Here is a 26,634-nt window from a genome sequence, read left to right on the forward strand (position 1 = left end):
GCATATTTGTTTTCTCTCTCATAAAAAAACAGACAATTCTGCACCCAACATGGGGCTTGATTGAGTTGAGGAGAAGATCACCATTGGCGAGCAGAATCGGAGCGATGTTGATTTGAGCCTCGCCAGATATTCTGAACCGAGCCTAGCTGGTTGCTCGTGAAAGAAAATGGGCCTAATGAAAAGGTAGGCAGGATTGCTGTTATTGAAGCATAGTTTTAACACTAGTGGCATTGAAATGGAAAAATCTACCTGTTAGCTGTAATGCTCAGGTTTGTAAAGCACTCTCCTCCACAGTGTAAATAAGTATAGCGTTGAGCAGAATCTTTTTGAGTCCCCAGACCAACAACCTGGTGTCTGACACTCTAAATTTAGTAAAAAGGGGTCACTCGCTCACATTTGGGCTTTGCTTTTCTTCACTTCTAATATGAAGTAATCCATTCAGGGACATGACTTGAGGGATAAAAAAGGTCTTTAAAAAAGTCGTGGCATCTTTTCCTCTGAGTCTGTTTTTTGTTTTGCTTTTTTCATCGCATACATCAACGTCTTTTCTTTCCCAATCCTGCTTCAGTAAGAAACATAGTTATGTTTGTGGTGTGATTTGCATGTAGTAAGCTGTTATGTTGTTGTGTTTAAGATTATTGTATTGCATAAAATACTGCTTATGGCATCAGCTCAGTACACGCGACCAGACCAGAGTCTCCAGCTTGTCGGTCCCACGAACCACCTGATTCAAACAGGCTCTCGTCCACACAGTGCTCATTTATAAAGTGCTTTACAAACCTAAATATTACAGCTAACAGGTGGATTTCCCTGTGTCTGTGTAGGTAGTCAAACATCAAAGAAGCACTTACTGCTAAAGAGACAGACTGAAATCATTGGTTTCTTAACATAAAACTCATTGTTGCAGCCAGGAGCAGTGGAAACGTGACCTCCTTAGACTGCTTTTTTAGTTTTAGTGTCCTTATTTTTCCCCTGAGTTGTTGGTGCTTTTGTTAGTTAACTAATATGAACTAATGTTTGTCAGTTGAACCCAATCAATCAACCACCCAACCCAGTGACATCACATCGTGTACTGGCATAAGATGGTGCTAAGCATGTTCTTAAAAACCTTAAAAAGTAAGTACTTAAAGTTAAAGTGAAAATGAAACACTACATTTATAAAAGTCTAAGGAGCTTGCAAAGAAAAGCGTCTGGACTTCTTTAAGTTGCTTGAAGACGTTTCACCTCTCATCCGAGAAGCTTCTTCAGTTCTAAGGTCAAATGGTGGAGAGTCCCAGATATAAACCTAGTGGGAGTTTCCCCCCACAGAGGGACAAAAGGACCCCCTGATGATCCTCTAATCGCCTGAGCCAAGGTGGGAAACTGGGTGTGGGTCCCAATCAGCCAGAGTTTCGGGTGTGTTCATTGTGAAACCTGGCCCCACCTTATCATGCGAATTCCTGAGGTCAGATGGCCCAGGATGTGAGTGGGCGTTAAGGCGTCTGGGAAGGATCTCAAAACTGGATTATAGATGGCAGAGAGTTGGTGTCGTAAGCCCCGCCTCTGTTCAAAGATGGTCGCTCACAGTGGACATAGAAGCTTCTTTCACTCCTCTTTCAAACCATCTGTCCTCTCTGTCCAAAATGTGAACGTTGGCATCCTCAAAGAGTGACCTTTGACCTTAAGATGCAGATGGACTGCTGAGTCTTGTCCTGTGGAGGTGGCTCTTCTGTGTTGTGCCATGCGCTTGTGAAGTGGCTGTTTGGTCTCTCCAATGTAGAGGTCTGAGCATTCCTCGCTACACTGTACAGCATACACCACATTGTTAAGTCTGTGTTTTGGCGTTTTGTCTTTTGGGTGAACCAGTTTGTGTCTGAGCGTGTTGCTGGTTCTGAAATACACCGGGATGTCATGCTTGGAGAAAACTCTCCTGAGTTTCTCTGATACACCGGCTACATAGGGGATGACAATGTTGACAATGTTGTCACTTGCATACCCACCACGGAGGCCGTGGAGACTGTCAGAAAACGACTACAAGAAGACAGCTCCTTGGAGGACAGGACCAACTTCACACCCGATCAGATCTGCACACTGTTAGACCTCTGCCTCACCCCTACATATTTCAAATACAACGAAGGCTTTTACAGACAAAAACATGGCTGTGCCATGGGCTCCCCCGTGTCACCTATTGCAGCAACCTTTACATGGAGGAAGTGGAAAGGAAGGCTCTTGGCTCTTTCAAAGGAAGAGTACCCAGCCACTGGTACAGATATGTGGACGACACCTGGGTCAAAATCAAGACACAAGAAGTGGAATCCTTCACTGCGCACATTAACGCTGTGGATAAGAACATCAAGTTCACCAGGGAAGACACAAAGGACGACTGTTTGCCTTTCCTGGACTGCACTGTGCACATTGAAGAGAACGGCAAACTCAACATCGAAGTTTACCGGAAGCCCACACACACGGACCAGTACCTCCTCTTTGACTCCCATCACCCTCTGGAACACAAACTTGGAGTAATCAGGACCCTACACCACCGGGCAGAACATGTTCCCTCTAAGCCTGAAGGGAAAAAGAAGGAACACACACATGTAAAGGAAGCACTCAAAACGTGCGGCTATCCTAAATGGGCGTTCTTAAAGTCAGCAAAGAGGCACAGAAAAGAAGACCAGACACCAGCGAGGGAGGATAAGAAGGACAGACGCAACAACATTGTCATCCCCTATGTAGCCGGTGTATCAGAGAAACTCAGGAGAGTTTTCTCCAAGCATGACATCCCAGTGTATTTCAGACCCAGCAACACGCTCAGACACAAACTGGTTCACCCGAAAGACAAAACGCCAAAACACAGACTTAACAATGTGGTGTTTGCTGTACAGTGCAGCGAGGAATGCTCAGACCTCTACATTGGAGAGACCAAACAGCCACTTCACAAGCGCATGGCACAACACAGAAGAGCCACCTCGCAGGACAAGACTCAGCAGTCCATCTGCATCTAAAGGTCAAAGGTCACTCTTTGAGGATGCCAATGTTCACATTTTGGACAGAGAGGACAGATGGTTTGAAAGAGGAGTGAAAGAAGCATCTATGTCCACTGTGAGCGACCATCTTTGAACAGAGGCGGGGGTTTACGACACCAACTCTCTGCCATCTATAATCCAGTTTTGAGATCCCTCCCAGACGCCTTAACGCCCACTCACATCCTGGGCCATCTGACCTCAGGAATTCACATGATAAGGTGGGGCCAGGTTTCACAATGAACACACCCGAAACTCTGGCTGATTGGGACCCACGGCCAGTTTCCCACCTTGGCTCAGGCGATTAGAGGATCATCAAGGGGTCCTTTTGTCCCTCTGTGGGGGGAAACTCCCACTAGGTTTATATCTGGGACTCTCCAACATTTGACCTTAGAACTGAAGAAGCTTCTCGGATGAGAGGTGAAACGTCTTCAAGCAACTTAAAGAAGTCCAGACGCTTTTCTTTGCAAGCTCCTTTGACTACGATGACCTGGATGACTGAGAACCTTCACAGACATACATTTATAAAAGCCAGTTTAAACCATGCTCGAGCATTGTTAAATACTGTCTGTGAAGCTGAATGTAAGAAATAAATGCTTAAAATTTAAGTTTAAAAAACATGTTTAGCGCCGTCTTCTGTCATTACAGAATGTTATGTCATGAGGTTGGTTGGTTTGCTGTTTTACATTGGTTTATGTTAGTAAGCTAGAGACAGAATTCACTATGACCATATGCTGTGGAGCCTCTTCTTGTTGTTTAGACATTTTACCTGGATCCCTGTTTAAAGATGTTTTTCGGTCCATCTGTTCTTGTACGCACATGGCTAATCCCTCTCTGGCCTCTGGTTAAGTCCGGTTTACTTCAAGAATGCTGTTATTCACCCTATACTAAAAAAAAGCCCAAACTTGACCCTTCTATTGGTCAGCTATAGACCAATCTCTAAATTACCATTTCTTACCAAGATTATTGATAAGCTAAGCTAACTGCTGCTTTAGATAAATACAGCATTCTTGATAAATTTCAATCTGAGTTCTGTAAAGGACATTCAAAGGAGAGAGCTCTTGTCAGAGTGTCTAGTGACACAGGAAATTGTTCTGTTCTCAACCACTGTATCAACCAAGCGAGATCTGGTGATACAGTGATCACCAGATCTTGACAGGTTGAGGTATTGGGCCAGTGTATCAGGATCTGCCTTACAACTGTTTACTTCATATCTTTCTGATTGTTCTCTTTGTGTGGCTGCTTCCAATTATAGGTCTTCCTTAAGCCATCTTAATTTTGGTGTACCTCAGGGTTCTTTTTCGGGGACCTTACTATTTCTGGTTTACATGATCCCTCTTCAACACATTTTGAGTAGAGGTCTCATATACCTGCTACACAGATGATATTCATTTATACATCCATTTTAAGCCTAATGAGGTATTGAATCTGCATGTCTTACACAAGTGCTTAGGGTTTGTAAAAGTCTGGATGGATAGAACTTTTCTTCAACTTAATCAGGAAAAGCTGAAATTCCTGATTGTGCTCCAGAAGAGCGTAAATTTCAATAATGGAAACTCTTGGTCCGTTAGCCTCTTATGCCAAGTCTTCCATCAGAAACATCGGGGCAAATTTTGAGTCTGGTTTTCCCTCAGATGTTCATGTTCATACTCTGGTTAATTCATGTTTATATTAGTTACAAAATATTGTTAAGCTAAGTAATATTATCCCGCAAACAGACTTGGAAACTGTTATTCATGCTTTTGTTTCTTCAAGATTGGATTACTGTACTGTAAAGCGCTATACAAATACAGGCCATTTACCATTCATCATTCACCTGCCTAAACAAAGCATCATTAGACCATCTGCAGATCCAATGAAATTCAGCAGCGAATGAGAAACAAAGTAATTAAGATCTCTTAGGCTACGTTCACACTGCAGGTCTTAATGCTCAATTCCGATTTTTTTGATCAAATCCGATTTTTTTGTCTCCTCGTTCACACTACAAATAAAATGCGACAGCAAACGTGCTCTAGTGTGAACGCTCAAAGCGGCCCGCATGCGCAAAAGAAGATGTCACACACAACGCGCTCTGTTTAGACCAAGAACAAACAGTATTGTTTGACTGATGGCCGTTAATATAAAGACTTCGGACTTTACGTTTCCCAATTTTTGCTTTAAGTTATTTTGTTATTTACATAATAATGTAAATAACCTAATAATGATCCTTATTGCTGTTTAAGAGAGGAGCGGTGCTTCAAAGGATAGCTGCAGATTTCTGTCAGAATCTGCAGATTATACAGTACAAATAAAATGTTTACGTTGTCTTCCCAACAGTTTCACTAACATCTACACTGGATGGCTAGGAAGCGTTCGCGATGTCTTCTCGGGCGCTGATAATTGGCTTCAGTCTTGTGTCGGTGACGTAAAAGGCGGATTTAATGCGACTTGACCGTTCAAACAGCAGTCGCTTTCTAAAACATCGGATATGTATCGGATTCAGTACCACATACGAAAGTGACCCAGATCGGATTTGAAAATATCGGATTTGCGCCGTTCACACTGTCATAGCATGATCGGATATGGGTCGCATAGGGTCAAAAAAATCGGATTTGATGCGCTTTAGCCTGCAGTGTGAACGTAGCCTTAGTCTGGGAAAGGCTATAAAGTCAAAACATAGAACAGTGATGAACCTTCTCAGGAGTGGCTGGCAGAGCAAAATTACCAGAGTAGTGCAGCGGTGACTTATCCAAGAGGCTACAAAAGACCCCAGAACAATATCCAAAGAACTGCAGCCCTCACTTGCCTCTTTTAAGGTTAGTGTTTATGACTCCATCATAAGAAAGAGACTGAGCAACAATGGAGGTCTAAAATGAAAAAGGAACATAAAGGCTTGTCTCAATTTTGCCGGAAAACATCTTGACGATCCCCTAAACTTTTTTGGAAATACTCTGTGGACTGATAAGATAAAAATTTAACTTTTTGGAAGATGTGTGTCCCTTCTAAAACATCATGGTTATGCAGGGAAGATCCCCAAACAAGTGATCCAAGGAAGCTTCCTTACAGCAGACGGACTCACATGCTGTTCTATCCTCCTCACTGGCCATTGGGTTTTTGAGTAGGTTATCAAAGCACCTATTGGCTTCGCCTTCAGCCATTTTGTTGTGTCAAACCAACTAGCCTAATGACATAATGTTCATTGTGCATAAGTCCCAATTTTTTTTTTCATTATTATCAGAATTAAATTAATTTAGTGTCTTTGTTCTCCAGGAAAAGCTAAAGGTGGGCCATCATGGAGAAAGATCTCTGGAGAGCTTCTGTCACTGGCAGCATCAAGAATTTGGTGGGCCTTGGTACCTTGGTACCAACCATGTTCCCGGTGGAAGAGATGATATCCCTCCAGTGGACAGTGCTGTATTGGTCACCAGGTATGCAGCTATGAACTGTTTTAAAGCTTCTTAGAACTTCACTGTGAGGAAGAGAGCTGCCATGTTATTGAGTCTGACTGTTGTTCCCCGTCAGAGCAAAAACCTGAGCATTATATAAATGTGACTCCGCAGTTCCCCCACTCCCCAGGCCAGACCAGTGCCATAGAAGATGGTGAATAGAAAACTCTGTCTTGTTCTATTAGGGTCCAATCATGTGCTGCCTGATACTTATAGGCAAATACACCAATGTCTTGGCAGCATTTATGTTTGTTTGCTCAGAGATGTGTGAGGTGCAGAATGATAAATACTGAATAACTCCCACTGAGGTGGGGTGAGACAGACAGTGAAGAAGCACGTGCTGTCTTGCCAGTACATGCAGTCAGCAGTGATGACATAATTAAACACTTTTAACCACTGGGTTTCAAATCTTATGTCAGGACCTGCAGAGATGCAATACAATTCAAGTTTGTTGGTAGCATAAAATCAACTTCTGTGAGAGATGCTGAGACATGCTTATGAGCCTTCTGAAGAACAGCCGCACAAAGAGTGTGATTACCGGCAGCCATTCATATATATACTGGTCCTCAATCATGTCGAAGTTTGAGATGTGACAATGTTTTCTGTTTTTATAACCCTTAATGCCATGAGGTGTAAAATAAGACATCAATCTCTGCACAGAACACATGAAATGGCCTTTCAGAGCAGGTTGCTCAGGAATGTCAGCTGCTCTGATGATGAGTGCGTGGCACCAGAATCTATCCTACATTCAATATCTTTGCCGGTAATAATCAAAGTATAAGTGAGAAAAGCTTCGTGTGAGTATTTTACATTTAGAGCAGAATCCTTCTGCTCTAAATGTTTAATTGTTGTCTGTATCAGTGTAGGTGTCACTTCTGATACCAAGTTGTTGTGGAAATTGAGTGCATTAAAGAGGAGGTTTTATTCTTGCAAGAAGGAGTTCAGTCAGCACAAGGCACTTTGGCGTTGTAGTGAAGAATTCAACTGAACAAAGGAACCGGGCTCTACTTATATAGGGTCCCCCCTAAATCTTTATTACCCTAGTGCCTGTCAGAACGTAACTGCCCAGAGGCAGGAAGCAGGATATCGCTTCATTAAAAGAGATCCCATATACTTGCACTTCTCCGATCGACAGGGTCAAGCATAATGTTGGCACAGGAGAAAGAAAGCTGCATCTTAGTATACAAGCAACAAAATAATCTTCTAGAGTCGTAACATTGATGAATAAGCAGTTCATTTACACAGCCGTCATGTTTGCTTTGTCCACAGTGCTGCAGTTAACTACATAAATATACAGCACAGACACATACAACCATACAACGTAGACACACTCATGTCTGATTACACCTTCCTTTCACCAGTAAACCATGCACATTCTCGCTTAGACCGTTTTTAAGTTAGCAGCTCCATTATGAAGGATATCACAGACACTCATATTCATTTGATCAACATCAGTGGTGCCAGCGTCTGCCTCTCTAACACAAGAAACAGTCACACCACCCATTAAGAACGGAAGACTAGGGCTGGGCGATATGACCCAAAATTCATATCTCGATATTTTTTAGCTGGATGGCGATATAAGATATATATCTTGATATTTTTTTTTAAAAGCCATAAGTTAAGAACAAAAAGAGAGTTCTTAGTCACACTGTGTCCCAGATGTCACACGGGCATTTTCTTTACATACAGCGTAGATGTACATGAAGAAATTACTCAAAAATAAATTATCAGCATTTATTTTTTTTTATGATTAATATTTTATTGTACTTTTTAGAACACTACAGTCCACTGCGGAGACAGATTACATCGCATAAAAAAAACATCAGCATAGCAGCAGAACAGTAGAGAATACCAAACCAAAATGAGGGGGGGGCAAACAAAGCAAGAGATAAACAAAAGCATGGAAAGAAAAACAAAAACAACAATAAACAAAAAAGGAAAAAAGAAAAAAAAGAAACAAAAACAGCCAGCCTTTGACTATGTGGGTCTTACTGCATGCCACACTCTGACATCCCTGAGAGTGCTTCATCAGAATTCCAATGACTATCCCACTCTAGGGTCTAGTCTGTTCGTTTTATTCTGGACAGATATGGATCCCACTTCAGATGGAAACTCTCCACTTTATTCAGGAGCCTGTATGAGAGTTGTTCTAGTGCAGCGAGTCTCCCTAGTTGAATATGCCATACAGAGACAGGTGGGGTGGAGGGGGCCTTCCACTGGGAGATAATGAGTTTACGCCCCAGCATCAATGCAGTCTGTACCCACTCAGCAGCCTTAGGTGGAGCATAGTTAAGGAGTGATGGGTCTCCCAACACAAATAGTCTTGGTGAAAAAGGAATATCCCATCGTATGGTTGATTTGATAAAGTCATGTATCTCAGTCCAAAAGATTTGGGTTTTAGGACAGCTCCAAATCATATGGGTCAATGTGCCTACCCCAGTCTGACATCTCCAGCATTCAGGGGACTGAATGAGGTTCGCCCTATACAGTCTGTGTGGCGACCAGTAAATTCGGTGTAGTAATTTGAATTGGATTAGTCTCGTTCTAAGTTCCCTGGACACCTTTTTACTATTCTGCAACATTGCAGTCCATTCCTGATCTGTAAAAGCCACACCAAGGTCAGATTCCCAAGCTAACCGGAGGGCAGGTAGTCCTTTACTCGTGCCCGTAACAAGCATTGAGTAATATTTAGAGACTTCACGACCCCCCCCAAAGATTTTTTTGATGTAGCTGAGATATTCAATATTTGGAGGTGGTGTGGAGGAGGAACCAAAGGTTTTGAGCAATAAGTGCCGGAGCTGCAAGTACCTCCAAAACTGACTTTGTGGCAACTGAAACTGTGCTTTAAGGTCGTTGAAGGACTTGAGAATCCTCCCCTGATACAGGTCTCCGAGAACAAGTATCCCTCTCTGGACCCACAGTCTCCAGAAAAACGGAAACTTATTAATGCAGAGTTTGGGATTGAGCCATATGGAAGCCTCAGTGTGAAGGTGGGACTTAAAATTTAGTAGCAAGGCCACCTTCTTCCAGACCGTCTGCAGGAAAGAAAGAATGGGGTGGGTTTGTATATCTGGTGGGAGCTTGGTGGTTAAAATGTGCATCGGAGGGAGTGGTGAGCACAAAGTACTCTCCAGACTAAGCCATGGGGGGGCTCGTTCTGGAGGGAGAGCCCAGTGAACCATGTGTCTCAGACTGAAAGCATAATGGTAAAATAGTAGATTTGGGACCCCCAGGCCACCCGACTCCACTGGTTGCTGTAGCTTTTTAAGCTTTATTCTAGGGCGTCTGTTATTCCATATGAATTGGTTGCATAATCTGTCAAATTGATGGAAATATTTTGATGGGATTTTTAGCGGGAGTGTTTGTAGTAGGTAATTAAATTTTGGAGCACAATTCATTTTGATGATGTTAACTTTACCCCAAAGGGTGAGGAACAAAGGGGACCATCTAATTATGTCGGTTCTGAACTTGTCCAATAGAGGTTCAAAATTAGCCTGGACTATGTTGTGTAACAAACGGAGGAATGTAATGCCCAAGTATTTAATACCAGTCTGAGGCCAGCTGAAATCCCCTGGCTGGAACAGGGTTTTGGGGCAGAAGGCTGTCAGAGGGAGCGCTTCAGACTTTGACCAATTTACTCTATATCCTGATATATTAGAGAACTGGTTAATAATTCTCAAGAGAGCAGGTAGAGATCGTTCTGGCTGTGATATTAGGACCAGGCCGTCATCAGCATAGAGCATCAATTTGTGGTTATTATTGTGGACCTGGATACCTGGAAAATCAGGGTCTCTACGTATTGTCGCTGCCAGAGGCTCTAAAGCTAAAGCAAAAAGCAGAGGACTCAGTGGGCAGCCCTGTCTTGTACCCCTGTGGAGGTCGAAGGACTGTGATATAATACGGTTCGTTAGTATTGATGCTCTCGGATTGTTGTAGAGAAGTTTGACCCACCTTATGAATTTTGGGCCAAAGCCAAATGCTTCCATTACACAAAATAGAAAACGCCACTCCACCCTGTCGAATGCTTTCTCTGCATCTAGGGAGAGGGCTATAGCTGGAGAAAAGTCCCCCGTAGGGGATTTATTCTGGGTTGCCCACATAATATCAATTAGGCGTCTAATATTATCGGCAGAGCAGCGAGTCCGAATAAAGCCAACTTGGTCGGGGTGTATTAAGTAAGTCATGACCTTATCTAATCTGGTTGCTAGTAACTTGGCTAAAATTTTGCAATCACAATTGATCAAGCTTATTGGCCTGTAACTCTTACAGTCAAGCGGGTCTTTGTTTTTCTTTAAGACAAGGGAAATAAGTGCCTCTGACAGTGTTGGTGGCAGGCTGCCCTTATCCAGGGCTTCCTCAAACATTTGCAGGAGTAAAGGGGAGAGCTCCTCTGCAAAGTTCCTGTAAAACTCTGCTGTAAACCCATCCAACCCAGGGGCCTTGTCAATTGGGAGATTTTTGATTACCCTTAAGATCTCTTCCTTTGAAATTGGGGCGTCCAGGGAGTCCACCTGTGTCCTAGAGAGAGTTGGGAGGTTGAGGGGGGAGAGAAAACTGTTAATTTCCTGAGAGTTTGCTTGTATTTCTGAGGAGTAGAGTTGCATATAGAAATCTCTGAAGGCTTCATTCACTTCAGAGGGTTTTGACACCATAGTGCCATCCTGTGCTCTAATTGCTGCTATGAAAGTCTGAGCTTCTTTTTGTTTAATATATCTTGCAAGCAGTTTGCCAGGTTTATCTCCATCTTCGAAGTATTTCTGCCTAGCCCGAAATAGAGAAAACTCCAAATTATCAGCATTTATTAAATAATCATGGTCCATAAATAAAAGAAAACAATGTTGTTTTTGTGCATAACAAAAAGCTCACAATTGTGCAGTCAAAATGTAAACTAATAGACGCTGAGCGTAATAACAAAGAGACAGATTTCACAGCTGCACCACGTCTCTTACAGGTGCCATTTGTGGTCCTTATACACACAGTACGGTAATATTACGTTGAAGCACAGTACGTATCACTCCGCGAGGCTCCTCCTCGGTAGCCGTAATCCTCCGACAATCCATCAAGCGGTGCAGCTCCGTAGCTTAGCAAAGTCATATTAAAACATTTTTTGACAGATTGCTGAGCGCTGTGTACCACATAAAATCGGTTCGCGGTCAGTAAGCACAACCAGAATTCATACATAAGGCGCACTGTCGAGTTTTGAGAAAATGAAAGGATTTTAGGCCGTACAGTCGTTAGCGCGGTTAGCTCGCTAACACGTTGACGCCGTCCAGCCCCACGCACGGGGCGATCCGCGGTAACTCGCTAACGGAGATTTTCTGCTTTCATCTTGTCATTGCCTGCAGGTGAAGCTATGGGGGAGGGGGAGTTGTATTCAGTGAAGGAGAGGCGAGGCCGAGTAACGTTGCATAGAGACAAAAGTGGACGAAAGAGAGGCAAACCTGCGGCTCCACAACGTAACATAGACTATATCGATATAAACGATATTGTCACATCTTATATCTCGTATGAAAATATATCGATATTTTTAAAAAACTCGATATATCGCCCAGCCCTACGGAAGACTTAATACACCAGGTTGCATTTGGAGAACTTTGGACATGGTAATAAATCTGGAAAATGTTTGTTAACCAGTCAAAGCTAAATAAAGAAAAAAAAGATTTACTCTATTAAGGATTCGACTGGGAACCTTACTTATAACCTATTTGGTTCATTCTTCATCGATTGGATCAAAACACTATAAGGCTTCACAAATGCTTGTGCTATAACTAACCATCCTACTTCCCAAAGCTTCCAGCTACAAAGAGGCGCCAGACGAGGCCTGTCCAGTTTCCCCCTCACTTTTGTCATTTTCATTGAGCCACTAGCAGCACCAATTCGACAAAATGTCAAGTTAAAACTGAAAATACAGACCATAAAGTAAGCCTTTATGCTCATGATGTATTACCTTTCCTTGGGAACTCACAAACTTCTTATGAAGACAATCACACTTACAGAAAAGTTCTCATCCTTGAGGTTATCTCCTGATGTTTGTATGTGCAATAAATGTTAGATTTGTATTGTTGATTGTCATTTATGCTTAGAAATATTTACTCATATATGCTTAGAGTTTATAGTCGATGTCATATTGATTGGGGTCTGATCCTTAGCAGTCTGCAAAGACTTTGTGTGCATTCCAGAGGGTTCTGGCATTCACACCCACATCCTGGGAGCATGGGAGAGGTCTACCTGCTCTTATTGCTTCATGGTAGGATAAACGTCCGGACTTCTAGACCAGCAGGTTTAGGGAAGTTGGTTATGGGGTCACACACTGACCACACACACACACACACACACACGCACACACACTTACACAATGCACAGGCAAGGTACTCTTTGTGTGTATGTAGACGTCATATGTTAATGAACCTATGTCTATATAAAAGAGCAGTGTTACAGGGTAGCAGACAAGAGCGACTGGGGTCAAGCGAAGGAACGGCGCTTGTCCACTTGGTCTCCCTCGTGTACAAGAATCATAAAGAGCTCTGCTTGGTGTTCAATGCTTTTTGCTGTGCAGTTGAATTGTCTTGAGCGTTCCAGCGAATAGGTTTAAGCTACAAACCTATCAATTTGCATGAATTTCTTTGCTAATTTATATTAGTTATAAATTATAATATAAAGTTTTAACAGCCTTTGCCATTATACTTAAAATTCAGCTCTGTCAGAATCAGAATCAGAGAGACAGAGACAGCAGAAACCCAAGAAAAAGTGAAGCGAGGAGAAGAACCATCATGGAAGGAGAGACCACTGGCAGACAGAAAAAAAATGACTCACATCCAGAAATCCTAAAAGTGGCTGGACAAAGCTGGACTGAAAGACAGCACAGAGGCACTAATCATGGCAGCACAAGAACAAGCTCTGAGCACAAGATCCATAGAGGCTGGGGTCTATCACACCAGGCAAGACCCCAGGTGCAGTCTGTGTAGAGATGCCCCTGAGACAATCCAGCACATAACAGCAGGGTGCAAGATGCTAGCAGGCAAGGCATACATGGAACACCATAACCAAGTGGCCGGCATAGTGTACAGGAACATCTGTGCCGAGTATTGCCCTGAAGTCCCGAGGTCAAAATGGGATTCCTGGGTGGTCAAGAATGACGGCGCTAAGATGGTGTGGGGCTTTCAGATAGAGATAGACAAACTGGTGATGGCTAACCAACCAGACCTAGTATTGGTGGGCAAGCAGAAGAAGACAGCCATAGTGAAAGATGTGGCTATACTGAATGACAGTAACATCAGGAAGAAGCTGAGGAAGTACCAAGAACTCGAGAAGATGTGAAGGGTGAGGGTAACAGTGGTCCCAGTGGTAATAAGAGCACTCAACAACCCCCAAGCTATCCTAGGAACAGCAAAGATGCTGTGCAGGAGCCTCGAGCTCCCAGGCCTCTGGTGTAGAACCCGAGCTCGAGGGATCGACTGCCCACAGGGGCAAGAGGGGAATTTAAAAACATATATATTCAGTCTATTTACACTTACAGGCCAGTGGCCACTCTTTCCATTATGATGTGCACATACTTGAAAGGGAGGAATGCTGGTTTGAGCAGGGAGTCAAGTCACTCATGGCCATTGATCAGTGATCTTTGATCAGTGGCTATTGATCAATGGTGATGACAATTAATGATCAAGAAAACGACCTCATAGCCCTCTTAGTTATTACGCAAATGTACTGTTTATAATGTTGGGAAAACCTGCATTTAGCCGAGACTGAAGAAGTGTTTGATGAAATGTTTCTCCCACTGAATATGCTACGTCCAGGTGAACAGAATCAGGTGTTTAGGAGTACATATGGCACACTGTAATTCACTAGCAGGTGTGGTGGAGTCATCACCAGAGTGATGGTCTGTAGCAAGGAGCTGTACAGGTGTCTGGTTGTTTTGGTGTACTCTGTGCCTACCATAGGGGAGGAGTTGTAACAGGTTGTGTCCAGAGTGTGATGGGCCCATTTCCTTATCTTGTCCTAATCTACCTATTTGGCTTCTGTCTTTGTCTTCCTCAGTATAATTTGTGAGCTTACTGGTCTATACTGCTAGCACCAAAGTTGGTTAGCTTTCACTGCTTTATTGTTTTCCCTTTATCGTGAAGTCCAGAAGAGCAACTTGCATTTGCTGCAAAATTTTTTAACAACACACATCTTATGAGGTGGCTTCAATCATTTAGATTCATTTAAACCCAATCGGATATATTGTTTTGTGTTATTTTGTATTATTTTCTTATGTTTATATTGTGTTTAATTCATGTGCGAGTTTTAAGTTAAGGGTTTAGTTGAGTTATTTTGTATTTTGGGATTATTTATGTCTTATTTAGGTCCTGTCATGTCTCCTTAGTTATGAGTCTCTTCATATCCCCTGGTATAAGTCTGTTCATGTCTTCTGTGTGTGTGCTTTCATGTTGTCAAGCCGGTGCCATGTCTACGTCTCTCAGCGTTTCCTGTGTTGTTTTGTAGAGGTCTTGTGATGATATGTTCATTGTTTTAGTTTCACTTTCCCTGTGGGTGTCATGACGTTCGTGTGTTTCCACTTCCCCTAAATACCTCCTGTGTGTCTTTAGTCTCTGTGTGGTCATTCAGTCTTTGTAAGGATGTCTGTTCTTCTCGTCTAGTCATGTACCTCTTGTCATAGTTGTCATAGTTATTGTCATAGATTTATAGGTTCATAGTTGTTTCCCAGTTTCACAGTCTCATCACAGCTTGTCAGTTATTTATTTTTTTCCAGTTTATGTTTAGTTTTAGTTTCACCCCACATGGATCTTGCCTTGTATTTATGTTTCTCTTGTATTAGCCCAATAAAGGCTTGCCTTTTGTTCAAGCATTTGGGTCCTCCACTCACGCTCCATACGGTCTGCCGCTGGACCGTGACATCATTTTTCTAGCACAATCCATATTAAGTGTAAATGTACTCTACTTTAATGTTTTAACTAATCTCAGTAAATCAGTGTTGCAAATTCTTTCTTTTCTTCTTTCAGAACAGATTTCTGTGTTCACAAAGATGAGCCATGTGATACTGTGGGTGAGTACCACTCACTCACTCAGCTGACATAAGACATACTTGAACCCTCACTATAATCACAGAACTCAAAGGTTCAGCTGCAAGAAACCCTGCCACCTGCATTTCCTTTTCCCTCATGCTTTAAACTTCAAAAGTCCATTGAATGCAAAAAAAATGAGATCATTAAACATTTGATCAAATTGAACCATTTATTTTCATGTTTTCCTCAACTATAAAAATCTCTGTAATACGTCGTGATGAATGTGGAAGATTTCTTTGTGCTTCTGTCACGTTGATTATTTCTGTTGAAGGAACATGTAATGATAGATAATAGTAAACTGTAGGACCCCAAACCTCACACTGAGTTCTTTATAATCATTAATTTCACTTTACCAGAAAAAACAAGCCTCCCTGCTTTTGTCTCTTCATACAAGGACAAGTGTCCCGTATGCAAAAGCTCTCATTTTACAATTTCAGTTGCACAGTTTATGTCATCATTATTGCTAGTATGACTGGCAAGCAAAGATCAGGCTTACAGACTTTTGAGTGACTGAAAAGTCTGACCAGAATGAGTATACTGTAAAATGTGATCGTCATGTCTTCTTCAATAAGAAGACATGACAACAATTCTGACAGTTGTCTTCATGGCAAGACAAAACATTTTGAGTTGAGTATTAATATTTCTCTGATACTGGATCTCAAAAACTAAGCATACAAAACACTGTCAAAACTCTTTTTCAGAATCAGAATACTTTATTAATTAAGAAATTAATTGCTCCAATAATAAGAACAGTAACAGAAATAAATTAAATAACAGAATATATTACAAAGTTACAAAATAGAATATATATCTACCTGTGTGCATACAGGTGTGCCTTCCTTGGCTGCTGCCTCTAAGCATATCATGCATTTTCGGTCTAATCTGCGCTCAGTAGCATTCAGTATTTATTATTTATTGTTACTTGTGCTTATCTAGGTTATTGCTGTGGGTTCCCTACTGTGTTGTTCTCTTTTTGCTTGTTCTTTCCAACAGGTGATCTAGAAGATTTTTAGTGTCTTTTCTCCCCGACCCTCTTCCCCTCTGTTTTTCTTTCCTTCTGCTTCTCTTGAGGTTCTTCCCAACTTCTCTTGTCTATGTGTTTCCCTCTCCTCCCCCTCAGTCCTATTCCATTCTGTAATACTTTAAAAATAAAAAAAATTAATTAATTAAAATGATTATAGATTATATATTGATATAAGGCATAACATTAAGACCACTGACAGGTGAATTGAAAAAAAAAAGAATATCTGATGGACATAGCACCTGTTGGTGGGTGGGATCTATGAGGGACCCAGCTAACAGAAGCACGAAAAATGAGCACACATGAATCAAGCAAGGATTTAAGCAAGTCTGACGATAGTCAAATTGTAATAGCTAGATGAGTAGGTCAAGGTTTTCAAAACTGCAGCTCTTATGGGTGTTAATAGATATATCTGTCAAACGGTCTGAGGAAGGAACAATGGTGAACCAGTGACAGGGTCACGGCCAGCCCAGGTTCACTGATGTATGCATGCAGTGAAAGCTGGTCTGTGTGGTCCAATCAAACAGGCAAGCTATTACAGCTCAGATTCCCCAAAATTGATGCTGGTTCTGATAGAAAGATGTCAGAATACAAAGTATTTGCAACACTTTGTTTGTTGCATATGTGTCTGCATAGCTGCAGAACAGTCAGAGTGCCCACGCTGACTCCTATCAACCACGATAAGCTGCTGGTGGGAAGTACAGTGTGGTCAGCCCAGAAGCCTGATGAGTCTGTTTGGCTCACTGTGCTGCCAGCTCTGGGAGCCATCACATCACTGTTTGATCAGACCCCAGTCAAAATATATCACTGATATATTTATTTAACAGCACTGTGGATCACACGTCTTTGTCTGTGGGCTTCACAATGTTTGGGTTCTTCATTTTTTGGCCTTATGTGCATTACTATTAGGTTGCTGGAAGACTTTACTGACAGAAGGAATGTGTATACAGTGATTTAATCATTTAATCAGTACATCACAGGAGCAGGCTTCCCATCAATAGAGGACACATACCACCAGGGTCTTCTGGAGCGCCAACAAAATGTGACATGCGTTACGGGCTACGTTAACGTCTGTGTGGATAACCCCGTGCCCTCCAGGACTGTGCGGTGCTTGTCCAACAACAAACCTTGGATTACCCCAGAAATAAAAGCTGTCTTCAAGCAGAAGTGGAGGGCCTTCAAATCTGGAGACAAGAAAGGGGGTGAAAAGGGTGCAGAGAGAGCTGAAAGGACTGATCGGGAATGGGAAGGAGAGCTAAAGGCAGAAGAAGGAAAACCAGCTTTGAATCAAACCAACAGGTTTGATGCAGTCTTCAACATCGGCTGCAGACACACCAACTCAAACTCCTGCTGTTACACCTCAGACACTTCACATCTCCTCCACTCAACCTGCTCACTCCTCCCCACCCCCAACCACAGCATCCAGTACACATCCAACACACGGCTCCAGCCTGTCTCTGTCAGCCATCCAGGTTAGGAGGGAACTAAGGAGCCAATAAGGCACCAGATACCATCAGCTCAAGGGTTGTCAGGTCCTGCGCAAATCAACTGTGTGGTAAGCTTCAGTCTGAAGCTTATGGAGAGTTCCACAGCTCTGAAAAACCTCTTGTGTGGTACCAGTGCCAAAGACCCCACGTCCCAAGGACCTCTGCAGGCTTGGACTCTGGCCTGTAGTTGTAGGACCTCTGCAGCTACAGGCCAGAGGCTCTGACATCCCACCTGATGAAGACCCTGGAGTTGCTTGTCCTGGTTCAGCTTCAGCCCCTGGTGAGCTCATCACTGGACCCACTTCAGCTTGCCTACCAGCCTGGCACTGGAGTGGATGATGCCATCATTCACCTCCTACATTGTTCTCTCACCTGGAGACCGCTGGAAGCACTGTGAGCATCATATTCAACACTAGAAAAACCAAGGAGCTGGTTGTAGACTTTCGCAGGAACAAACATCCTCCACTGAAACCACTGAACATCCAAGGCATGGACATGAAGCTGTGGACAGCTACAGGTACCATGGTGTTCATCTGAACAATAAACTGGAGTCACAATTCAGATGCTCTTTACAGAAAAGGACAGAGCAGGCTGTTTTGCTCTTTTGGAGTGGAGGGCCCACTCCTGAAGACCTTCTATGACTCTGTGGTGGCTTCTGCCATCTTTTACGGTGTGGTCTGCTGGGGCGGCAGCATCTCTGCTGGGGACAGGAAGAGACTGAACAGGCTGATCCGCAGGCCCAGCTCTGTTCTAGGATGCCCTCTGGACCCAGTGGAGGTGGTGAGTGACAGGAGAACGGCGGCTAAGCTGTCATCTCTGATGGACAACATCTGCAGGAGACTGACAGCACTGAGCAGCTCCTTCAGTGGCAGCTGCACCCACGGTGTGAGACGGAGAGATTCCACAGGTCTTTCCTCCCCACTGCTGTGAGACTCCACAACAAAGACAAAGATGACCACACACATGCAGACAGACACACACACATCCAGTACACCACGGTAGCCTAGGTCTGTCTCCCTGATGTGCAATTTTTCTGAGGCAACATAGTATTTTATTCTAGTCTGTATAGTATGTTATTCTATTTTATCTCATTCTATTCTATTGTTTTTTTCTTAATTTTTGGTGCTCTTAACTTGGTACTGTCCACTCTCTGTCGTGACCAAGACAAATTTCCCACATGTGGGACTAATAAAGGTTTATCTTATCTTATCTTATCTTATCTTATCTTATCTTATCTTATCTTATCTTATCTTATCTTATCTTATCTTATGGCAATGCTGTGAAATGAGTAACGCCCTATTATTCCATATCCATGTAACCAATTTCGGCAGTCAGGGGATATGACAGATCTTTTCACATCTTGTAGTCTTAGATTTGTAGTGCATTCTTTGAATTCTGAATGTGTCACGGTGAATGAATATGATCGTGCTATGGCATCAATTAAACAGGGACCTGTGACAGACACGTCTAACACAGATTGCTGTGTTGCATTAAATAAATGGGTACAAATTTACCTTTTACTAAGCTACTGAACTGACGAGACAGAAAAACTGATCCACAGTAAGCTGTTTTAGGTAAAACACCTTTTAAACTTCATTATACTAACTATTATATTAACTATACTAACTGCTCAAACACTGTCAAACATTAAAACACAATCATAAGTGTAACTCATAAAACTCATTGTCATTTTACCCAACTGTATTACAGGTATTGCTTATCTGGGTGGTGTCTGCAGTGCGAAGAAGAAGTGTGTGTTAGCTGAGGACAATGGTCTCAATTTGGCTTTCACTATTGCTCATGAGCTGGGACACAAGTAGGTTCAAGTTTTAAACAATTGTATTGTAATCAATATATCCTGTTATTATCCTGCATTATCTTTTAAAAATGCTGTAAATCATAAATGGATTAATACTTCTATTGCACTTCTATGACACTTTTCTATACAAGTATCAAGTTTGACGCCCCTCATCTCTTTCTCTATCTCTATCTCATACCTAAGGTCTTTTATCTAACACTCTCCTACATACTCACGCTCCAGTGGATGCATTGGGGGAAAGTCTAGGTTTGATATCTTGGCCAAGATGCACATAAGATACACAGGGACTGTAAGAGCTGGGAATTGGTCCACCAGCTTTTCACTAAATAAACCAACTCTACCATTTCAGCCACAACTGTTAAATGTATGCATAACAATTAAAATCATGCACAATGCATATTTTCAAGCTACAGTATGTGGGAAGTATAGCGTTCTTCAATTTCTCCCACACCCAGCAATGGTCACGTCCTCAACTGGGTGCCCCACCCCGTCCAATTGGCCTACGTGCACCCATGAGCCCTGGAGACGCAGACTAGACATCCCAATGTGGGCTGACTCACCCTAGACAGCAAGGTGGCCAGAGCACGCTATTTGGTTCATATACAACCATTGCAAGAGCTGCAAGTTGGACTTCTTTCCGGTGGGTTTTGGACTCCGCCAATGCTACAGTGGGTCACTGACTCTGTTCGTAACTTTTAGTCTCGTCTCTGCCTTTCACAAACAGTGTAGTTCTGTTGGCTTCATCAGGTGGTGGCCCACTGGAGTGGTTTGCAGCAGAAATGAGAATCAGCAGCTCCACGTCTGAAGCAAAGCTCCACAGCTGTAAAAGGGTGGAGTGCCCACTCCAGCACAGGGACAAGTTGCTGCCCCAAGTGAAGGAGTTAAAGAATCTCGGGGTCTTGTTCACAAGTGAGGGGAGAGGGTAGCGAGAGATCGACAGACGAATTAGTGTGGTGGCTGCAATGATGCGAATGCTGTAACTGTGTGTTGTCGTGAAACAAGAGCTCATTGTAAAAGCGAAGCTTTCAATTTACTGGTCGATCTACGTCCCTACTCTCACTTATGGTCACAAGCTTTGGGTAGGGATCGAAAGAGAATGTGTGTACAAATGGTGGAAAGGAGCTTTCTCTGAAGGGCCTCTCCCTTAGAGATAGGGTGAGTACGTCAGCCATCTGGGAGGATTGCAGAGTAGAGCCTCTACTCCTCCACATCAAAAGGAGCGACTCGAGGTGCTGGAGGCATCTAAAAGAATGCTTCCTGTGTGCCAACTGGGTGAGGTGTTCCAAGTATGTCCCAAAGTGAATAGACTGGGGAAGACCCAGAATGCTGAAGAGATATTTCTTGGTTGGCCCGGGAACTCCTCGGCGGGACAAATAAGCTACAGGAGGTAGCTGGGGAGAAGGGTGGACCCTGGAGAAGTGGAAGAAAATGGATAGATGGATGGATGGTATCAGCGTGGGATGTATTTCAGCAGTCTTGTAGGAATGGGATCTAAAAAAACACGCTGATAGTTTGGAGGAAGTAATTACTGAAGTTAACTCAGAAAGATCTATTGGAGAAAAAGACTCTAAATGAATATCAATTTAAAGTAGTTGTAACATTACATCTATGGGATTGTTATGAGTAATTTTCCCCCTAATGGTTAAAATTTTATTTCTGAAGAAATTAATGAAGCTACCATGAGTTGACTTTAAAGGGATGGTTGGCTCAACAGAGCTCTGACTTTTTGTCAGCGTGGCTACAGTGCTGAAGACAAATCTAGGGTTCTTATTTTCCTTAATCAGTGATGAATAATAATGTTTTAGGAGGGCTTTTTTTTATAAAGCAGCAAACTGACTTTCCAGGCTAAATGATGATCCTCTAAATGACTGAAGTGCCATTTCTTCTTTCCATCAGCATGGCTACAGCTTTCTGCTTTAAGGTGCACGTTTGAATGCTACGCAAGGAAATTAACTACTTCTGATTTGAGGCTTTCTTTTCTGGAGGAGTTACAGAATCTACAGTCAACACAGTGAAGATGTAAAATTGTCAACAAGATGATTAGCCTATGTGGGAGTAGAGCTCATACTGCTGCTCTATACTGTGTAGACACAAGCCATTAAAGAAGATAAGAGTGGATGAATTTTATCCTGAGATGTAATTACAGCACTTTCTGAAAGACTGCTATCTACTGTGATGAAGACTGCTGCTGTGTAATGCATTATTGTAAATTTAAAGGAAATTAGGAAATGATCAGACAAAAGATGCTTTTCAGGAAATGCTGTTAAATGTTCAGTTTCTGTGTCATATGTCAGAACAAGATCTACAGTGAGATTAAAGTTATGGGTTCTTTTACATTTTGAGAGAAGCCATTTGAGTCTAATATAGATAAACTTCTGTGTTGAGGCTGTCATTTTTAGGTTTCCAAATGAATTAAAACTCTGTCTGTGTTGTTGGTTGATTAATTAGCTGGAGCGGAAGATTATTGCCACACCAGCTCGTCAGGCTGTGATTCAAGGATTCTGACAATTCTGCTCGGGTATTGGTTCATTGAAACTAAAATAAGCATCCTGCTGTAACTATACACGTGCACATGAACTGACTGACAGCACAGTGACAGAAAGCTGACACCACATTCACCTGGGAATCATGTATAAAAGCTTAAAGAAGCTTTGTGGCTGTTCTAAGTACCACAGAAGTCATTACTGTTTTCAGTCAGCAGCTCTCTTCCATTTTTGGGGAAAAATAATGAGCTGGCACACACTGTACCTCAGTGCAGTCTATGAACATGCACAACAGGGCAATGGTGTTACATAAGTGCACGCACAGATTCATGATTCATCCAGACACACTAAAGAGAATTCTCTTGTGTGTGTGTGTGTGTGTGTGTGTGTGTGTGTGTGTGTGAGTGTGTGTGTGTGTGTGTGTGTGTGTGTGTGTGTGTGTGTGTGTGAGTGTGTGTGTGTGTGTGTGTGTGTGTGTGTGTGTGTGTGTGTGTGTGTGTGTGTGTGTGTGTGTGTGTGTGTGTGTGTGTGTGTGTGTGTGTGTCACAAAGGTGTCAAAGCACTATGCTGTTAGTATAAACTTAGAACAGACAGTACTGTATGAGTGTTTTAATGCACCATGCTTATTACTGATCACATCCAATAGAAATAAAATAGATCGCAATAGTTATTTCATGTCAAAAACACAAACCAAAACAAAGCCAAAAACTTCACCGGAACTATACTGACCTTTGAAACCTATACTGCGATATTCTCAAGAGTTCTTTAAGTGATGATTATAATGTAAAAAAAGATGTAGTAAAAAAATAAACAGGACTGAAAATCACTTTAAAATGACTATTTTAATGACATATACAGTAGCTCTCAGGAGAGTTGTCTTTGCAATCTGTGCATATGTTTTATTGTGTAACACCCATTTGGAACAACCTTTGTCCTGTATAGTGTGTTCTGTGGAGAATTTTGTATTATATATGTTGTAAGTTGGTGGCTTTTAGTCATTTTTAAAGTGTTTCAGCATATTTGTGTCCAGACATTTTGATCTGGACTTTGATGGAGCAATAATTTATTCTATTTATTAGTGCAAGTGTATCATTGGCTTACTGTCTGGCCTAGACAAAGCCCATTTGGTCACAATGTACTATGAATGGAGTGGGGTTTCTTCTGCCAAGGACTATTTTAAGGTCTACCTATGGGAGTGTAGGATCTTTGCCTGACTAATGATGGTAGCGTTCATGTTTGGAGACCTGAGGATTGAATGCAATTCTTAACATGCTGACTGTGGTGCAGAAAATGCTTCAGATTCGATCGATGTGATCAAGTACAAAAATTGGGAGTTTGGGAAGTCCGGGATCATCTTCAATCTACTCTATGTATACTATCCTGTCTTTTCAGCATGGGAATGAGCCATGATGATGACCACGCCACCTGCATTGGCTATTCCCATATAATGTCTGGTGAGTGGGTGAAAGGAAGAAATCCCAGTGATCTTTCCTGGTCGTCCTGCAGTCGCAATGACCTGGAGAATTTCCTCAGGTACAAAACACAAGTTGGAAAGTCTCTCTTCTCGAGTTATTGTTGTTTTACATTGTTTACATAGCTAGCTAAAGTCTTTGCCAAGGAATAGTGTCTTGTCTAAAAAGTCAAGTTACAATGAAAATATAAAAAACATGCATTGTGGATGTTGATATCATCAATTACCACCTATATCTCTTTTCAAAAGAAAAAACTAATACTGTTTAAATATCCCTGCTGTAAATGCCAAGTCTCTTGTGAATGGGACAATAAAAAGAAAATGAAAAGAGAATTTTTTTGAAGTAAAATTGATTATTGTTAGCAAACCTGATCAATGTCTCTTTTTGGTATTTCAAACAGATCAAAAACCAGCACCTGCCTACTTCACACAGACCTCAGGAGGCGTTACCAGGTCCAGCTGCCCCCCAAGCTGCCCGGCATGCACTACAGTGTGGTTGAACAGTGCCAGATCCTTTTTGGAACCAATGCAACCTTCTGCAGTGAAATGGAGGTACAATCCCATTGCACCTGTGTATAATATTTGATATATTAGGCAGCTTTTACTAAAGGAGGTGGGATTTTAAAATTTCAGAAATCTTCCCATAAATAGCAAAATAGTTTAATGGTTGCTTTTTTTTTAAAACTCTTCAGAAAGTACTATTCTGACTATTCTCATAATAAAAATAAGACACCTTGTCCCATGCTTCCCGCTTTGTGCTTTTGGATGAAGCAATAACAAGACACCATCCTTTTAAATTACCGTATTTCCCGGACTACAAAGCGCACCTGAATATTAGCCGCACAAGCTAAAATCAGGGGAAAATCCTGTTTTGTACATACATTAGCAGCACCTGACTAAAAGCCGCAGGTGTTTCAATGTTGACTTATCATATGTAAGAGAATATGCACAAAGGGAATCAGGAAAGAGATGGCTGTTTGGAGACACACCCCTTTTATTAATATTTTGAAAAACAAGTTATGGGTACATATTTGCACATGTAGTACATAACAATAACCTACAGCACACCAGAAAAATAGATTCAGCCTACCTTTTAGGCTCAGGTGCAGTGACACGGCTTTAACAAGAAGAAAAGTCAGTCATTCACCATCTTTCTCTTCTTCCTGCGCACTGAAACCACCAAAGTCCTCTCCTCCAGTGTCGGAAACGAACAGGCTCTCCGCTTCTCTCCTTCGTTGTCACTTTCAAAACCAAAGAAATCCTCGTTGTCAGTGTCGGAGTCGAACACCCTCAGAAGGGCCGTGGCGGTGTCCTCCTCTCCATCAGGCAGCAGTCCAGCCCAAATGACTATGTGAATGGGTTCAGGCAACAATTTATTTGTTGCAGGTGAGCTGGCAAGGGAGACATTGGTTGCATCACCGGCTAAAATAAAAGAGAGATATGATCGCTGCGCTAAGTTGTGTGAGTTTAGTCCTTGGCTCTTTCTCCACTGGTGAGTTCACCATTATAGGCCAAGAACTATGTGATTTCAGCTCCTGGTCATCAGAAGTCGGTGAAGTTATTTCATGTTAATTTGTTAAAACCTTGTCATGTCTTCTCCTATTTGTCAAGGAGGAGATACAGTTGTCAGTCCCCTTTTGGTAGCTAGTGGAATCCGGACCATTTGCCTGAAGCTCAGGCTTGTAAACTCATTTTGAAATACAGTATCTGTGTTTGCTAGGTGATGTGCTTTCTTGCACAGATTGAGTGGAGCATGACCTTGATGTAGGGGATGCACAGCCTATTTTCCAGCATTTTTAGTTTGTCTTTGGAACCATAAATGTCTAGAAGCTGAGGTAGAGTACATGCTCCATGGTTGTTGGTGCAAAAGAGTGAAAGAGGAAAAGTTTTATTGTGGTTTGATCAGAAAATGTTACTGACAGGTGCATTGTCAAAAAGAGCACATGAAGTGACAGCTTTTATTACTTGATCTTGGTTGTATTCCTAGAATGTGATGGCATTTGGCTTGAGGAATGCAAAAGCCATCTTTCAGCACCATATTGGTGGGTTGATGGACAGTGTAGTATATTTACATGATTTGGTGGTTAGAGATATGCACACCGACCACTAGGATATTGTTTCTCAAACTTTTTCAATAATGTCCTTCAAATATTTTTGCCTGTGACCAGCTGATAGCATTTTTAGTATGAAAAGTAAGGGTCTAACAATTCCACAAAACCATTTGTTTTCATTGGAAGAAATTAACAAAATTAATGGTTTAAAAATACTGTATGTATAAAAATCTTCCTCTCACCCGCTGGGGATGACGTGCATGTGTTCAAGCTCGAGTTGTGGGGGAGACAGGTCCCTTTTTCCTTTTCGTTTTTCTGTCTAATATATTTATTATCTTGTCATCGGCAGTAGATGCTCATATGCTTTGTTTTTATTGTGGGATGTTAACAAGAAGTTTTGTGTTTACTTTACTGATTCTATTCATTCTTTTAAATCACAGCTTAAAACATATCTTTTTAAACTTGCCTTCTCCACCTTTTAATTGCTGGTTTGTTTGTTTGTTTGGTTGCTGTGACCTATTGACCTCTTGTATTAATTCCCTCCTATCTTTCTATTGGTGTTTTTTATTATGGTGGTACAGCTTTTATCTTGCTATTACCCATGTGCTGTAGTCATTCTTATTGGTAGCTTTTATCTATGAACATAACTCCTTATTTTTATTTATCCGTTATCAATGTTTGAACCTTTTATTGTTTTATGTAAAGCACTTTGGTATGCCCAAGGCTTTTAAATGTGCTCTATAAATAAAGATTGTTGTTGTTGTAAAAAGACAAGAGAAAAGAAACAATATGTTTTGAAAGAGTTTGGTGGTAAAT

General features: G+C 42.0%; 1 protein-coding gene across 1 annotated transcript in view; it reads left to right on the plus strand.

The window, feature by feature from the left end:
• adamts17 (ADAM metallopeptidase with thrombospondin type 1 motif, 17) overlaps positions 1–26,634 on the plus strand; it is a 102,365-nt gene that overhangs the window by 31,634 nt on the left and 44,097 nt on the right. Inside the window, exons 6-10 of the mRNA XM_086296680.1 lie at positions 6,249–6,406; positions 15,424–15,467; positions 19,705–19,810; positions 23,689–23,829; positions 24,169–24,319. Of these exons, the coding sequence (XP_086152806.1) occupies positions 6,249–6,406; positions 15,424–15,467; positions 19,705–19,810; positions 23,689–23,829; positions 24,169–24,319 (600 nt within the window). The remainder of the gene's footprint in view (positions 1–6,248; positions 6,407–15,423; positions 15,468–19,704; positions 19,811–23,688; positions 23,830–24,168; positions 24,320–26,634) is intronic.

The sequence above is a fragment of the Aulonocara sp. 'chitande type north' Nkhata Bay genome, linkage group LG1 (genome assembly GCF_057382095.1).
Source record: "Aulonocara sp. 'chitande type north' Nkhata Bay isolate Kocher_YH1m ecotype deep benthic linkage group LG1, A_spYH_male_GT1.1, whole genome shotgun sequence".
Taxonomy (NCBI): Eukaryota; Metazoa; Chordata; class Actinopteri; order Cichliformes; family Cichlidae; genus Aulonocara; species Aulonocara sp. 'chitande type north' Nkhata Bay.